This window comes from Chrysemys picta, chromosome 2 (assembly GCF_011386835.1).
Source record: "Chrysemys picta bellii isolate R12L10 chromosome 2, ASM1138683v2, whole genome shotgun sequence".
In the NCBI taxonomy this organism is placed as follows: domain Eukaryota; kingdom Metazoa; phylum Chordata; order Testudines; family Emydidae; genus Chrysemys; species Chrysemys picta.
The window spans coordinates 230,915,740-230,931,956 of NC_088792.1; the positions used below are offsets into that span (position 1 = coordinate 230,915,740).

The window sequence follows — 16,217 nt, forward strand, 5'->3', positions numbered from 1 at the left end:
AGGGATGCAGCTACTTCACTTATCCCATGAATTTAAGTTGCTTGGAGAGGTGTAACTTGCATGAGGTGAAAGTAACTGAAGGAGGAATATATCCCATGAGTGAAGTGGCTCCATCCCTAAACTGTTTATTTACAGACTTTCTTATTTCTGAGGCATTTTTTTGTTTTTAGGTAAAAGAGTTATTTTATGGAAATTATAAATCATTTTGTGGCCCCAGTCCTGCATTCTGAGCCTTGTGGCCAGGCTCCTATATTCCTGAAGAGCTTTGCTGACTTTAACAGAACTCCCCACAAGCACAGGGGGATACCAGTGTGAATCCAATTGTAGGATCATGGGCTTTGTGTGGTAGGTAGACTCCACTGACACATTTTCAATGTTAACTATTTCCTAACAATGGTTTTTACTTACTCATTTAAATCTCTCCTTGAACTATATTTTTAATAGGAGACTTCCATTGTTGATCTCCTATTACTCTGCTGTCATGCATCAAACCTTCAGGATTATATTGTATCATTTCAAATTAAAATCCTCTGGGTACCTATTGTGGTAGTCAGGAAACAATTGGCCCAGGCCCACCCAAAACTAAAGGCCTGCCCCCTCAATTGTGGGGGAGGAACCACTGAGCCCAGGCCACAAATGATTACTTGGGACAACAAATGAAAAAAACAGGAACAGTGGTAAAGGTCAAAGGTTAAAAATCAGAGATTCAGAAGGGCACATTAAACAGAGAATCCCCGACAGTGCTCACTGTTCCTCAAAGGTGTCTAAGGAGTCAGTGGCTATCTCTCAAAGGATTTGACAAGGGACTGGAATTAGTTCCCACAGTCACAGAGCACCCTCTGATTGAACATCCTCCCCCTGGTTAGGTGGATAACCATATTGGCCAGCTCCCGGAGGAGGTTGATGAGAAGGTCTTACAACTTTGTGGGGCCATAGCTAGGGTGTGCAGAGATAAAAAGGTGAAAGAAGATGTACAGCTAGAACCTCAGCAAGAGGTTCTGGAGGAGCCAGAAGAGGGTTGTAGCCTGATGTACACTACATAGATGTGTGCCAGGATCTCCCTCTTACTGCAGAAGGGACGGGTATCAGGGCATTCCATGAACCATGCCAAATACTTCTGTGTTCACAGTTCCATGGAGGAATCATCAGTTAATATCCCAGGTGGACTGTGGAACCAGAATGGAGTACCCACTGGCCCACCGGGTCTCCCCGCCCTCTGCAGGTGTCAGCAGGTCCTGCCAATTGGTGTCAGGGTGGGATACAAGGGCAAGAAAACAGATGGTATGGAGCACAAGCATGCAGATGTTCTCTGGGCATAGTTTGGAGGCAGATTATCAGCCTTCTCGTGTTATGTGTCTAGGTGCTGGGTGGCTTGCAGGGCATGGATCCAATGGCAAGCTCCAGAGAGCAAGGGGTGAAGGGTGGGTGGGTAGCACTCTCCCGCAGGATCTGCTTGAGAAAAAAGAGAGAAGTGGAGATCAAAGCTGCCCTCATGTCCTGGAGCTAGGGAGCCCATTCATCTGTGTGATGGGGTGGACTAGGCCCAAAGGCCTCCTGGAGGCCTCAGGGTTCTGCCACACCCATCCCAGGAAAGGAGCAGTGGAGAGATCCTCCAAGCAGGCTGGAGTGGCTGCAGGGGAAGCAGCTAAAATCAGGGCCCAGGAGGGCCATATAAAAGGAGCTGCAGAACAGTACAGATCAGTAGTTAGTTGCTGCTTAGAGCTGGAGAAGAAAGGACCGTAGGCTTGGCTGCCTGGAAGAACAGCAGGGCCAGCGACAACTCAGTGTGGGCAGGGATGGGGGAGCACTGAGGGAACTTCTGGGTAGCTGCTAGGACTGAGCCAAAGACAGTCTGCTGGCAGGGACCAGAGGAGTGAGATGTTCCTGGCTGGCTGCTAGGACTGAGTAGGGACTGAGCCTGGGGAGGGCTGCAAGAAGATAGTGTGTCCAGGGAGGAAGTCCTGAGGACACAGCCCCATACCAGGGCTGGACTATCTAAAGACCAAAGCTCAGAGAGAGTTAGAGAGAGAGACACCACCCAAGGGGTACTGAGATAGGCCCCAGGGGACTGTATACCCCAGAAGAGGTTTGTGCTAGTTAACATGCAGACAGCATGTGACTCGGCCAGAGCGCTGTGTCACTGAAAACCCAGCTGAGAACCACCGAAAGAGGTCATCAGAAGTAAAGAATGCAGACATGTCCAACCAGAAGGGGGCACTTGCGAGAGGTGGATGCCAACCCTGTTACAGTCTGGTATTAAACCGGACTGTCATCTTTCTGAGAGATTTGTCCCCATCCAGTACTAGGACAAAACCAGATGGAACCTCACAACCACCATGTGTACAAGGTCATGCGGGCAAGGGTGGGGTGGTGCACTCTTAAAGATGGCACCCCGGTGTGGTGCTCACCGACATGGTTGGCTTATGTCATTCCCAGAAATACCAGAATGACTGGTATTCCTGGAACATGTGAGCAGTTACCTTACCTGGAGCACATGATGGGGAATATGCAGGATGAGCAACTTCATGCACTGGTTGGGGGCCACCCAATCCATCTGACTGTATTCCAAAACGTCTTGGAGTCTGGTGATACAAGTCAGATCTGTCTGCCAATGCACCAAAGGGGACTCCACCACCTGCACTCAAAACTATGGATTGTGATGTAAGGATTCTGTCAGAAGGTCTTTCCCCCTCAGCATCTGCTACGGACCTGATTTCTGAGACCAGCTTCCAGATCCTGAAGAGGTTCTGGTAAAAGAATGGCAGCTCAAAGAGGGCTCTGAGGCTGCCCCTTGGGTGGAAATTAAAGAGCTGCCTATTGTATTGGAGCCCTTGGAAGTGGGGGAGGAAGGCATGTGACAGCACACTCCATGCTGGACAAAATCCTCTGAGTAAGGACTATGTCTGTTTGTAAAATGCCATGCACAGCTAGCTGGGGGGGGGGGGGGGGGAGCGCAAGGTGGAAATTTCGCTTAGGGCGCGAAACTTCCTTGCACCGGCCCTGAGAAAGGGGTCCACTATATGGAGTATCTGTGTGCAGTAGCCTTGTCTGGCTCTCTCTGTGTGTGTCTTCTGTGTGGGACTTATGTGGATGGGGAGGGAAGGGGTACCCTGTGTATGGGGTGTCCGGGGGGGGGGGAGTTCCTGTGTACGCGGTGTCCCGCGGAGTAGGGACTGGCTCCCGGGCCCTGAGCAAAGAGACACGGCCCCACGCTGCCGCTCAGGGAGTCTGGTCCCGGCTCCCACGCAGCAGGGGGCGCTGTTTGTAGCGGCTCAGGCGCGGCCCGGCTGCGGCAGGTCTCCGGAGGAGGCGGTAAAGTGTGAGAGGCGGGGCGGGAGCTAGCGAGCTGCCGCTTGCAAACCCAGCGGGTCCGAGAGCGAGCGCCAGCCGTGACAGGGGCCCCGGTCCCGGTGGCTCCTGAGGCGCAGGGCAGGGCGCAGGGACCCCCCGGCTCCCAGGCCTGCGGGGCCGTAGTTCTGCCCCGTCACCTGCCTCCTGGGGCGGGCTGGCGGGTCTCCAAGGGGGCTGCCTGTGTCTGAGGCGGGGGCTGCGGCCCCTCGCCGTGAACTGCCCCGGGACGGAGAAGCGAATACCACTGGGTTTGTGCCCCGCTGTGGGGCGGGTGGCACGGGGCTCTCTGTGCCCCTGCGGAGCGGGCTGGGGGTGTGTGTCTGTGCCCCTCGGGGGGGGTGAGGGAGGGAGGCCTCGCTAGGCCCAGGCTGAAGCCGCAGCAGTTTTTGTTGTAACCTGGTTGCCTAACAACGCTGAGTAGCGTCTTAAAGAGGCAGAGCCCGAGGCCGCCGGCGCCGCCGCTCTGTGCGCGAGGAGCGTGTCCTGGCTCGGGACTGCGCTTTATCTGTCCCCAGGCTTCACTCCGGTGCCCGGCTGCGGCTTGTCCCCTTATCGCTCTAATACACTGTGTCAGTTTTTCGCAATTTGTATCTGCGTGGTTTAATAACTCGGCATTTTATTTTTTTGTATCTCCCATCACACTGTGTCACGCAAAGTGTTTATTTAACTTTGATTGTCGTATTGCAAACAAACCCAATCTAAAGCTGCATAATACACATTTATTTTGGTAGGTTTATATGAAAGATGCTATCTTGAACTGCTTTACAGAGTTGTATAGTAGCAGTGGGAGTTGGAAATTAAGAGGTATAGGCAAAGGAGGAAAGAGTGGTTTTCAAGTGAAATTTAAAAAGAAGTGGAGAATTGGAGGGAAAAGATCCAGGAGGAAGCACCTTACTGATGGAAAGAGCTGCGGAAAGAAGAGGCTGTTCTTATTACTGTTCAAAGGGATAGAGGGGAGGCAAGTACTAACAGTTTTGAAAAATCCAGAAAGTATTGCTGAGAAACTTAAAATAACTTTTTAATGTAACAGCTCTGTGGCCATATTATCTGTAAATGCAGTGACTAAATGTGGCATCAAACTGTGGTAAACATGTTTTTTTTTTTTTTTTTTAATGTATCAGTTTTTTTCCCCTAACACATCCTCTTGGGGATATTACATAGAGTTGATGGGAATTGTGATTGTCTGTTCTCTTTGCATAGTAGCACTCTTCCTGCTGTACTGTATTAATGGCAGTATAGTATACATAAATAGAAATACAGGAGATCAGCTTGGATTTTGCTGGTCAGTTTTCTTCTTTATAAGTCTGGCACAGACTTGGAAAAAGGTGTTGAAGGGGGAGAAAGAGAGAGGGAACATGTTGGAGAGACTCTCCTTCACATAAACAATAAAATAGACACAGTGTACATGTAGGTGCCTTCCCAACATCTTAGTATAGTGAATCTTGTTTAGGCACCACTCCTGCATAGATGTGTGCCCATGCTTAATTTTAATGTGCAGTCCTATTGAAATCAGTGGGACTACTCAAGTAAAGTCAGGATTAGATTGGAGGGTTGGGGCCTTAGCTGTTAGAAGGAAAATCAGCCAGAGTGTTTCCCTTCTTGATTATTTTCTTGTTCTCTGCTCTATGTCATGCTTTATATATCTCTAAATTGCACTCCACTAGCTGACTCCTTAATTATTATTAGGTATCACTTATGCAAATTTCCTTTTTTTAGATGTTAACATGTTTGCTCTTCGGTAAACTAAATATTACATCGAGTTAGGTTTTTTAGTCAATAAGTAAACATAGCAGCAATTAACATGATACTTAACACTTACATAATGCATTACTTCTCTGAAGTGTGCGCTCTCTCTCTCTCTCTCTCTCTCTCTCTAAATAAAATAATTAGAGGCATAGATGTATGCTATCAGAAAATCATTTTTATAAGAGTATCCTTTAAATATTATCTTCTGAAATATATTTTAAAAAAATCCTTTAAAAATTAACAGGTTTTTCTCCTTCCCTGTTTTATGTTTAGAAGGGTTTTTGGTTGGGCCTGAGAGCAATACCACCAAGTATGCTCAGATCCCAACTTTGCCTTTCTCTCTGCACATACCTGGCTGGTGATTGCTGCTGCTTCATTTTTGGCTCTGCTTCTGTTACTAGTAATAATCTTCCTGAAGGGTCTGGAAAAGTTTGTGTATGATCAACAAAACAGTGAAAATGGTGATACACAAAGTGCTGTCAAAAGCACTAATTAAATGGAGGGAAAAAAAAGCTTTTTTTTTCTCTAGTGTATTTGAGTTACAGTAATTTGTGGTCCTGATACCAGAATAAGCTCTACTTGGGATCTCTGTAAACCACATGGAGCCAGACTGAAGTTAATGGAGCTCGGTGTGATTTTAGGGTCTTAACAGCCACAAAATTCTTTGCAGGATTGGCGCCTACGAGGTTACTTATAATTCTAGAAAATATTTTCAGATGAAAGTATGATTTGCATGTTGAGGGTGTCCCTTTAATCCTCACAGCATCCCTGTTCAGAAAGTAATTTACTTTGATATCTTTTGGCTAAATTCTAAATTTTTCTTGAAAGGAAAAAAAATTGAATGCTGAAAAAATGAAATTGTGTGCTTTTTCTGAGTTTTTGAACTAAAAACCAGAAACTATTAAAAAATGAGATGACCTCTATAGGTGCTACTATAGATCACAAAATTAAATAGAAATAAATCATTCACATTTTTATTAAGCATAAATATTTTCTGAACCAATGTATACAACAACCCTCAAAATGTTAATAGTTTGCTTTTGAAGAACAAGTAAACTTCGTTTTCTCCTCTTCTTCTCCTTTTTTTTCTCTCCTCCCACCCTTTTTTTTTTCCTGTACAACAAATCCTTTCTAATAATTTATTTGGCAGTTGGCCCTCATGCTTGTTTCACAGGGCTTATGAATTCATGCTCATTTTAAAAAAGGTCTACCAAGGAAAAAGGAGTGAGCTATAAAACATCTAGATATTTCCCCAGCCAAATTCTGTCAGCCATCCTTCCTTTTAGCCACGTGAAAGATAGCATCCTGAATCGACAATGCTAGTATGTCTGATTAATTTGTTTTACTCAGAGTGGAGTTTTGAGCTTTCTTCACATTCAGTTGAATACTTCTGCAGTTAAAATATATCTGAATAGATACCTTGCCTTTGTTTTGTAATTCTTCATGATGCTTTTCAGCAATCTCTGTTAAAAAGTTAAAAAAAAAATTAGTGTGTTCATATTATCTTTATTAGAGCTTACTAACATCCATTTACCAGTTTGTAAATTCTCTTGATCCAGGTTTGGCATCATCACACTATTGTGCTGTTACTTGAAACAGAACTCTTTGGAAACAATCCCAGTGTTTATACATGCTAGTCTAAGTGAAGGTCAGAAATTCAATTGCCACAGTCCAATGAGACTTCTTTTGGTGCGTGACTAGCGCTGCATTGGTATTCTTGCAGGTGAGTATGCTGCAGTGGATAGTTGGTGTGAGCAAAGGTGGAGTACTAGGGAATTTACTATGAAAAGTTACTTTTTCCATTCAAAATAACTTTTGTGATTAAGTGATCCTTCTGTAGTGTTGCAATGCTGAGTATAATGTCTGTATATGGCTGGGAACATGTTCTCTTCAGGTTACTTTTATCCTTTGACTTTATTAGTATGCAAAACTAATGAGATTAAGGATTTAGGACAATCAGATGGGGAATTTATTTCAGAATTGATTGTCCTATATCATTAGTAAGACAAATGGGTTGTCCCAGGACTGCCTCATTTATGAGAACCGCATAATATTTTTACAATGCTAATTAAAGATTAACATATAACTAAAGATATTGCTTTATGCGAAGATTTTACTGTAACTCAGGAGTCAATATTTTTTTGCTATCACATTACACTGGACATACATTTCATTTCTTTCTGCATTGTCACTTTCCAACTGTCTCTTCTCATTTCATATTTTTCTTTCCAAATGTGGTTTTTGTTTAATCGCATTGAATCTCACCCCTTAAGGCTTTGCCCATTTTTTTTAACTTTCTTGGCCCTTTGATCAGGATGTGCAGGCAAATAAATGATGGATACATGGGTAGAGCCCTGCACAGATCCGCATCTGATCCACGATCCGCAAACGTGGTCCGCGGATATCCGCATCTATATCCGTGGATATAAAGCAGATATCCGCAGATTTGTAGTGCTCTGCACATGGGATGGATTTAAATGGAATGTCACAACTTCATTAATTTAACACTGGGAAGAGGTGCTGTATCTCCTTTACCTGTGCTGACATTCCAGGCATTTAATTGGGTGCAGTGTAGGGTTAAAGGGCTCCCACTTTGTCACCAGTACTTTGGGGAGGACCTGCTTAGGCCCACTCCTAGGATTCAGATCACTTTTTATTCTAGGGATGGGACAGACAGGATGAGAGAGCAAAGCAGCTAACCTGGTCTCCTATCCCCAGCCAGTGGGAAGATGATGGATGGCGGTCTTGAGGGGGCAATCACTTTCTTGGAGCGCATGCGCTCTCACATTTCCCCCCCCCCCCATCCTTCCTTCAGAGCACTGCCTTACATCCCCCTGTTGACTGTCGGGGAGGGGGTATGTTCATTTTCTGTCTCTGCTAGTATAGTCTCAACAGTAAGCTTACAAAGTGAATTCTGTGCCATTTATACTTAGGCCCAGATACTGCAAACACTTACCCATGTGCTTAATTTTACTCCCTTAAATAGCTCCTTTGACTTCAATGGGCTATTAAAGTGATTAAAATTAAACACATGAATAATGTTTGAAGGATTTGGGATTGTAATTATCACAGTCAGTGGAACTACTTGCATGAGTAAAGATTAGCAGGATTTGGCCTTGTGTGCGGTTCATTGGCTTTCTTTTCATACTTTGCTTTTAATTAGATTGTCATTTAAATATTCTATTGAAGAATTGACTAACCTCTAACTATTGGGCCAAACTCATCTCACATGTAACTTAATTGAATTTGACCTATTTGAATTTGTATTATGATACTCCTTAGAGGCATAGGTGCTGGAACTAGAGGTGGGGGGTGCTGTCACACCCCCTGTCTTGAAATGGTTTCCATTATATACAGGGTTTACAGTTTGGTTCAATGGCTCTTAGCACCCCCAGTATAAAAATGTTCCAGCGCCCCTGCTTAGACGCCCCAACTGAGATCAGGGCTGCTATGTACTAAATAGACATTGTACTAACATGAAGTAAGAGAAGGTCCCTGCTCTGAGGCGCTTACAACTAAATGGACAAGACAGGCACTGGGTGTGTGTGGGGGGGAAAAGAGTTGGCAGTCTTCTCTTGTTCTACAAAACTTATTTTATGATATCTAAATCAAAGCAAAGTATGAAAAGAGCCAATTAATAAACTGCACTTGAGGCCAAATCCTGCTAACCTTTACTTATGCAAGTAGTTCCATTGACTTTGTTGGGAATAAGGGTTTATAGGGTATTAAGTTATAAAGCTACTTCTGCAAAACTAGTAACAACATTTTAAAAGTTGGGCACTTTGCTTATTGAACATATTAAGGTCCTAAACTTGCAAATATTTATGCATGCGCTCGAAGTTAAGTGTGTGTAAGTGTTTGCAGAATTGAGGTTTAAAGCAACAACATTGAACTGGAGCTTTATTACTCATAAAATAATCAGTTATTGGAACACAATACAATTATAATACATCATATCAACTACAGGCTCTGTAATGGGTCTCTTTCCCTACCTCTTTGGATCATGTTGACTAGTAATCTTGATGTTTTTCTCCCCTCCTTCTATAGGTGGAAAATGTGGGAGGACATGGCATTCCTGTGATCTCATTCCCAATTTAAACTGCTAAACTAATCAGTGCTAAATATTCTTTTCAGCGATTTTAGCAGTTGAAAATCTGTCATATTTAGGAGCTGCTCAGTATTGTTTTCTTACTGGATTAAATTATTTTGTTAAAGAAAAATCTTTTAAAAGAGAATAGAATAATCTATATTTGAAAAAAATTATTGGGACGGTCTTTTGGAATCTTAATTTCTCTCTGAAGAGAAATTTCAAAGGTTGCAATATTTTAGATCAGATATCTCTAGGGAGGAGGTTGTCTTTTAACATTTTTTAACGTTTGCAACTCTTAGGCAGATCAGTGCAGTAATTTGATGACTAAATTGAGTTGATTAAGGCTATTAATAGTTTAACTGATAGTAAATTTCTGCTGATACTGAAGAGGAACCATATTAGTACAATGATATGTATCTTTCCTAGAATTGAAGAAATGATGGCAAATGATTTAGACCAGTTTATTGAAGATCAAAAGGCCAAGTTGGCACACGACAAAGCAGAACTTGAAAATGATCCTCCTTATATGGAGATAAGGGTAAGACTACTACATTATTTACCTATTTCCAATAGTTTTATTGTTGGAATTTTGATTTAAGTCTGCTTCTATTGTACTGATAAGAGTTTCTTCTTTTTAAAGGTATTGTATTACTGAGTTACCTGTTGTAAAATAATTTCTAAGGTGTCTTTCTCCATCTTTGCTTATAGGGACACTGTCAAATCAATTTTGCCCCCACATTTAACTTTTTAAATAAACATTCACAAATGTGAATACCAATATAAAAGTTTTCATGGCTTTTCTAAATTCGAATGGAAGCCAACCCAAGAATTGCTCTCGTACATGAGAACCTCAAAGTGAAATTGCCTAGAAATGAATGTCTGCTTTCATTATCCAAGCTTAACGAATGCAAAAAATAAACAGTACAAATAAGTAAATAATTTTTTTATGGTCAGTTCAATAAGGTACTATTCATACCACGGGTAAGAACACTAAAAATATTAAATTTTTAACCTGATAGTTCTTTCATTATTACTAGAATATATTTTTGAGTATTTTGTGTCTCAGGTATTTACTGTTTATTTAGGAGCACACTAAACAATGTCAAATTTTTTTGCTTTATTTAAAAAATATGGTCATAGGTAAATTTTGTTAATGTTTTTGCCATGTGAAATTTATTTGCTGTTTTATTTTTGTACAAATTATCATAATCAGGGATTGTCATTGTTTATTCAAAAACTTTTCACTTAAACAATACTTCAGAATTATTTCAAAATAGAGGAACCCCCAGTGTTGTTAAGAAGTTGTAGTTAGCATTGCAGCATCGAGACTCCATGAGGTATCAAAAGTATTTTTTCTTGTAAAAAGTACCGATAAAGTCCCCAGTCTTGCAAATATTTAAGCATGTGCATAACTTTACTGACATGAGTAGTCTCATTGACTTCAGTGGGCCTTCTTAGATGAGTAAAATTATGCACATGCTTGTGTTTGCAAGAGTAGGGCTGAATTCATTGTTAGAGATGCATCTGAATAATGATATGAGCTGGAACATGCAGGTACCTATGGGAGGATGTCCAATAAATGTTTTTTTCACCAATATTGCTCAAAAGTTTCCAAACATATACAATATTTTGAAAAGGGTCAGAAAACTAATTACTTGCCTTACCCCTGTTGACACCCTTGCTAGCTCCAGGGCCGGCTCCAGGCATCAGCTTAACAAGCAGGGAGAGGGGCGGCACCTGCACCTTTAGGAGCGAAGGACCTGCCGCTGAACTGCTGCCGCCGCTCGCAGCTTTTTTTTTTCTCCAATTGCCGCTGCCGATCGCGGTTTTTTTTTTTTTTTTTTTGCTTGGGGGGCAGAAATGCTGGAGCCGGCCCTGGCTAGCTCTGTAGCTGTGCATTGGTGCTTATAATGTGATTGGATACTGGGGCTACATGTGGGAGAAGGTTCTCTTTAAAAACTTGGGCTGGCATATCCCTTGCCCTGTTTGAATGCTGGGCACCTAATTCTAAAGCTATAAAGATTTGATAATCTTGCAGATCACCTTAATTTGCTCAGTAATGGGAGTACTTACATGGAGAAAGTTTTATGCCTTCCTATGATTTCTATGACTCTATCCTAACTATTCTGAATCATGCCCTTGATGAAGAGAAGGTTTTAGTTAGTCAGCATTGTATGTCTGCACCTGTTGGTTCTGACCTATAAAGCCCTATCTGGCTTGGGGACTTGCTTACCTCCTTTGATATGTAAGAGAAGGAGTTGCTAGTAAGTCTTTCTTTGAGTCAGGTTGAGACTTTGGAATTTGCCATCCTACCTAGTCTGCATATTGACATCTAGGGCCCACTGCAAAACATATCTGGTCAGATGTTTGGGGTGGGTTGTGGTTTGGGTATGTTCGCAGATTTGTTTTATTCACAAATAAACATTCCATTATGGATGTTGCCAACTCAAGTATTGCAGTATTGCAATGCTGAAATTTGAAATAAAATGTCAAAACGTTTGTAAGCACTTTTATTGTCCAAAATGACGTGTGTTCAGAGAGAATCTTCCATTTGTTAACTAGTAGTATTTAATTACAAATTCACAGGTTGCAGCTACTGTCTGCAGAACACTGAGAAATAATCCACACATCAGCATGATAAATTTCAATACTAATTGACTGCAGTCTTGAACCAATATGCCTGGCTATAGATGCCTCAAATCATGTTCTGAGACAAGGATTTAATTTAATCTTTGTTGGAGGGGTTTGTCTCTCACTTCCCTAGAGCAGTATTTCAAATGAAGGGAATTCACTGCTTTTCACTTTTGAAGGGGGATGCAAAAATTAGTTTGGGGTGGGGGTGTTGACTGTCTTTCAGTTACCAAGTCTAATAATTTTTGGTACTTATTGAATTGGTAGCCAATGACCCTCAAATGCAAGCCCTACTTTAAAGTTAAGTAGTTTACTTCTAATTAAACTTTCCTTTCCATCTCATGCTTCCCATAATCCTGCCTGCAGTTGATTTTAGGTTCCTGTTCGCCTATCCTGGGACTCTTTTCTGGGATGGTGGGGGAAGGTTAGTCAGAGTTCCTGCTTCTAGAATACGTTTTTTTGCGGTTCACCAATCCTGTATTTATTCTTTCCCTTCCTCTGCCTGCCCTCCTCTGTTTGTCTCTTCTATTTGTCTCTTTGCTGTGTTTACTATTTCTTATTGCACCCATTATCTTTCCCCCCCCACCCCCCCTTCCTGGTGTCTCTTGCATGGTCCTCATGTTTTCTTGCGTGATTATGTACCCATGATTCTCTATAATAGCTTAATGTTCAGGGTGGTGAGAGGAGACAGGCTTTCATCTTTGCCTCCCCTAAAGTTGCTGCCTAACCTCTATTCAGAGCAGCTCCAAGGAGTGGGGTGAGATGAACAAGTCATCCCTGTTGAACTGTTTGGGTGGGTATGGGCGCACAGTGGAGACACTGGTCTGAACTTGACCCACCATGCCCAGATATTCATTTAGCACAGTAGTTTTCAACCTGTGGTCTGTGGACCTCTGGGGGTCCACAGACTAAGATTTCCAAAGGGGTCCACACCTCCAGTCACATTTTTTTTAAGGGTCCACAAAGGAAAAAAACAGTTGAAAATCACTGATTTAGCTGATGACTAGTCATGGTGCCAAGTAAGGTGGATCAGATCTCTTGGGAAAAATACCGAGCATGGATAGGCTATGAAATCCCTGTGAGTACATAATCAATTTGAAGTGGTGTTGGGGATCAAATGTAGCAGAGTAATTATTGCATTAATACAGGAGCTACTTTTTAATATCCATGAAATACACTGTCTATTACATGTATTAAATAAATAACCAAAACCTTCTGTTTTCCAGTCAACAGTTAAATCATGTTTCAGGTATGTTATGACTATTTCCCTTATCTATTCTTGCAAAGACCTACATTTTTTTCTTTTCAGAGCAAAGGTGCAGATAAGCTTTCTGAGACCAGCAAAGCATTAATCTCTATGGCTAAAGAAAATATACCACCAAACAGTCAACAGAACTATCTTCTAGGTATGATATGTTTTTAATATATAGCATTTTTAGGTGTAGATAGCGAAGTGCTATCTTAGAGATCTTTGCACAGCTAAGAAAAAATGAATCCTTTGGATTCTTAATTATAGGAGTGTCACAACAATTCAGGCACTTAGTGTTTATATCCTTTTAAACATCTTGAGTTTTTTGAGGTTGCATTTGTCCTCTGAAAGTTAAAGTTAACTCAGTGTTTTTTTTTTTTTTTTATAGAAACAAGGTGGCTGAGGTAATATCTTTTATTGGGCCAACTTCTTTTGAGCTTACACAGAGCTCTTTTTGTGTCTTGTGCTAATGTCCGTTTGCCAGCCTTTGAGAGAGGGTTTGTCTGTTTTTATTGTGTTCAGGGTTGCTGGAAGAAAACTGTATATTGGGATAGCATTTCAGGTGAATCGCCCCTTCAGCTTCCTGCCAGAAGTTCTGCATCTGTGCTTGGAGCTAGAGAAGCAAGATGCTTTTTCTGTCAGCCTCTTAGGATAAGGTCCTGTCCTGTCACCATGGCATGGCTGATAGGAACTCAAACAAATAGACTTAATCTCCTGAGAAGCCTAACAGGGCAAAAGTCATCTAGATGGATGTCAGACTTAGAACTACAGTGTGTTTCTTTGGGTTGGCAATGGCTGCTAACAAAGGAAACATTGAATCTCTGGGAGCAAGCAATGCCTCATGTTATTTAAATAACTGCCCCCCAGCCTACTATGATCAATTGCGCCCTTTTCACATTACAATTTTAGCTAACTTTGTAACCAGTTAGTAACATGGTTGACTTTAAACATGGGTTCAAGACTTTCAAATTTGGGGGCATAACTGCTCTTAAGTCAATATGTAAGCTCTTAAATAAATGGCTTGATTCTCAAAGGTGTCAAGTGCCTACAACTTCAATTGAAGATGACAGCTGAGGATGCTCATCATCTTTGAAAATCAGGCTATTTGTGTAAAAGCTTACATTTGGGCAGTTGTGTGAAAATTTTGGCTATAGTTTGTGTGTGCACACCATCTGGTTAACACTAAGTTACTAAACATTGCAGCCAACAGTTTCACCCTTGCCAGATGCCTTGTTTTGCATGTGATTGTGTTTCTGAGACTGGTTAAGAACACTTTCTTTTTGCATTATGTATGGACTCTCTAACCTTGCCTGTGGTAAGACATGTGCTGCTGATGTTGCTCTTTGTGTTTTTCTTTTGGACAGTCGTATCGCTTGCTGAGGTGCGGCATTCTGATTTCCCCAGAATGTAACAAACAAACAAGATTAGGCAGTATGTTGGATACTACATTATAATTACAATTGTTCATCCACTGCTTTGAAAGAGAGAAGCTGAAGAATGGCCAAAACTCAAACCATGTTTGTTGTAAATTGTGGTCAAAGTGTCACAAATTGGTTACAAAAACATGGTTGTAACTGAACTGTGAACTGGGCCTTAGAGTGGCACTGATGGCTTGGGCTGTGCACTCTCCTGTAAATACGACATCAGATGGGCTGAGAGATTTAGACTCTGAATAAGCATGGAAAGTTGGAGGACACCCTCAAGTTCCTGTCAAGAATGTGGAGATGTCCTTTCTTCACCTCCTTTCAGGGAAACAATAATGCTGCCATTAGCATTTTCTAATTTTTGTGTCTGAGTAAAATCAGATGTAAAATTGCTTCTTTAAAATAGAGAGCGTAAACTGCAAAAGTTCTTATTCAGTGATGAATGTTAATAACGTCAGCTATAACAGCAGATGGCACTGCTGTCAGTGGAAATTATGTCTCTGTGTGTTTTTTAAAGAATGTGAGGACTTGATAAGACCAAAAAGCCACAAGGATATTTTTAGTTTCAAAATGAAATAATATTTCTAAAGTGCCCCATGTCATGGTGTTGCAGAAATAATTAATAGCAGCAATGATAAATGGGTAAACAATTAAAACTTTATGGACTATAGTACCAAAACCACCTGAATAAAGGGATTTTTAAAAGTAGGGGGTTATGAACTTGGGAGCAGATCCATGTGGAATGAGTTTTACCCCTTAGGGCCACCACAGTCTAACATGCAGTGGTGGCATCAGTGCGTAGGTATCTGTCAAGCTGATGCTAAAGGAGGTGGTGCCAGATGTAGCCAGATAAACTGGTCTTGTTAATTTCTAAAGGTAAATTAAGTTCCCTAAATTAAACCAATATTTAGTATTGAAAAGTAATGGTGTATATTTCAAATACACATTCATATAATACATGGGATTTCTAATCTTGGCTGTAGCACCAACTCTATTTTGTGGCTTTGGAAATCACTTAACCTCTCTCCTAGTTTTCCAATCCATAAAATGAGGCTAGTGATACTTACCTTCATCTCAAAGGTGTTGTGAGGATTGATGTTTTTTAAGTGCTTTGTAGATGCAAGAGCATTACTCTCCTTTCACTCCTGTGTTCAGAAGATAAGTGCTTTTGTAATGCCCACAGGTGTACTAGAAGCTTAACAGAAAACACTTAAGACAGGCCCTTGCTCTGAGGAATTTATAATCTAAATAATAGACATGACAGACAAGTGAAATATAACACATACAGAAAAAGTATGAGGAAGGACTGTGTTCAATGTACAAGTCTCTCCCCAGCTCTTGATTGTAATGTTAACTAGTGAATAAACTATTTATATTTAATTTCTTATAGGTACTGTGTCAATTTCAGCACTGAAAAAAATAATCATCAAGCAAATTGTGATGACTCCAGATGTGTGCTTGATTGAATGATAATTTCGAAAAATAAAATGTGAAATCTTGGCCCCATTGAAGTCAATGGCAAAACTCCCTTTGATTTCAGTAGGGCCAGAATTTCACGCAGGAGTGATTGTACATAAAAGTATGGTCTGTTTAATCATGTGTTGACTTTACATTAATTATGTTAAAAGAGAGGTTAAAAAACAAAAATATAATATCTTGCCTACATTTTAAAATATGCCTACATTTAAAAACAGAGGACTATGTATTATTGTCATTAATGTTACCC

At 41.3% G+C, this 16,217-nt stretch overlaps 1 protein-coding gene across 3 annotated transcripts in view; it reads left to right on the forward strand.

Annotated features, from left to right (window-relative positions):
• The first annotated feature begins 3,260 nt into the window (after nt 1–3,260).
• Nucleotides 3,261–16,217, forward strand: part of CSPP1 (centrosome and spindle pole associated protein 1) — a 140,312-nt gene continuing 127,355 nt past the window's right edge. The window contains exons 1-5 of one of the 3 annotated variants that reach the window (XM_065585719.1): nt 3,303–3,389; nt 4,083–4,309; nt 6,657–6,820; nt 9,614–9,725; nt 13,128–13,224. In XM_065585719.1, the coding sequence (XP_065441791.1) occupies nt 9,624–9,725; nt 13,128–13,224 (199 nt within the window). In that variant the 5' untranslated portion in view covers nt 3,303–3,389; nt 4,083–4,309; nt 6,657–6,820; nt 9,614–9,623. Of the gene's footprint in view, nt 3,390–4,082; nt 4,310–6,656; nt 6,821–9,611; nt 9,726–13,105; nt 13,225–16,217 lie in introns of those variants that run through there. The other 2 variants (XM_065585721.1, XM_065585722.1) reach the window with 2 other exon arrangements.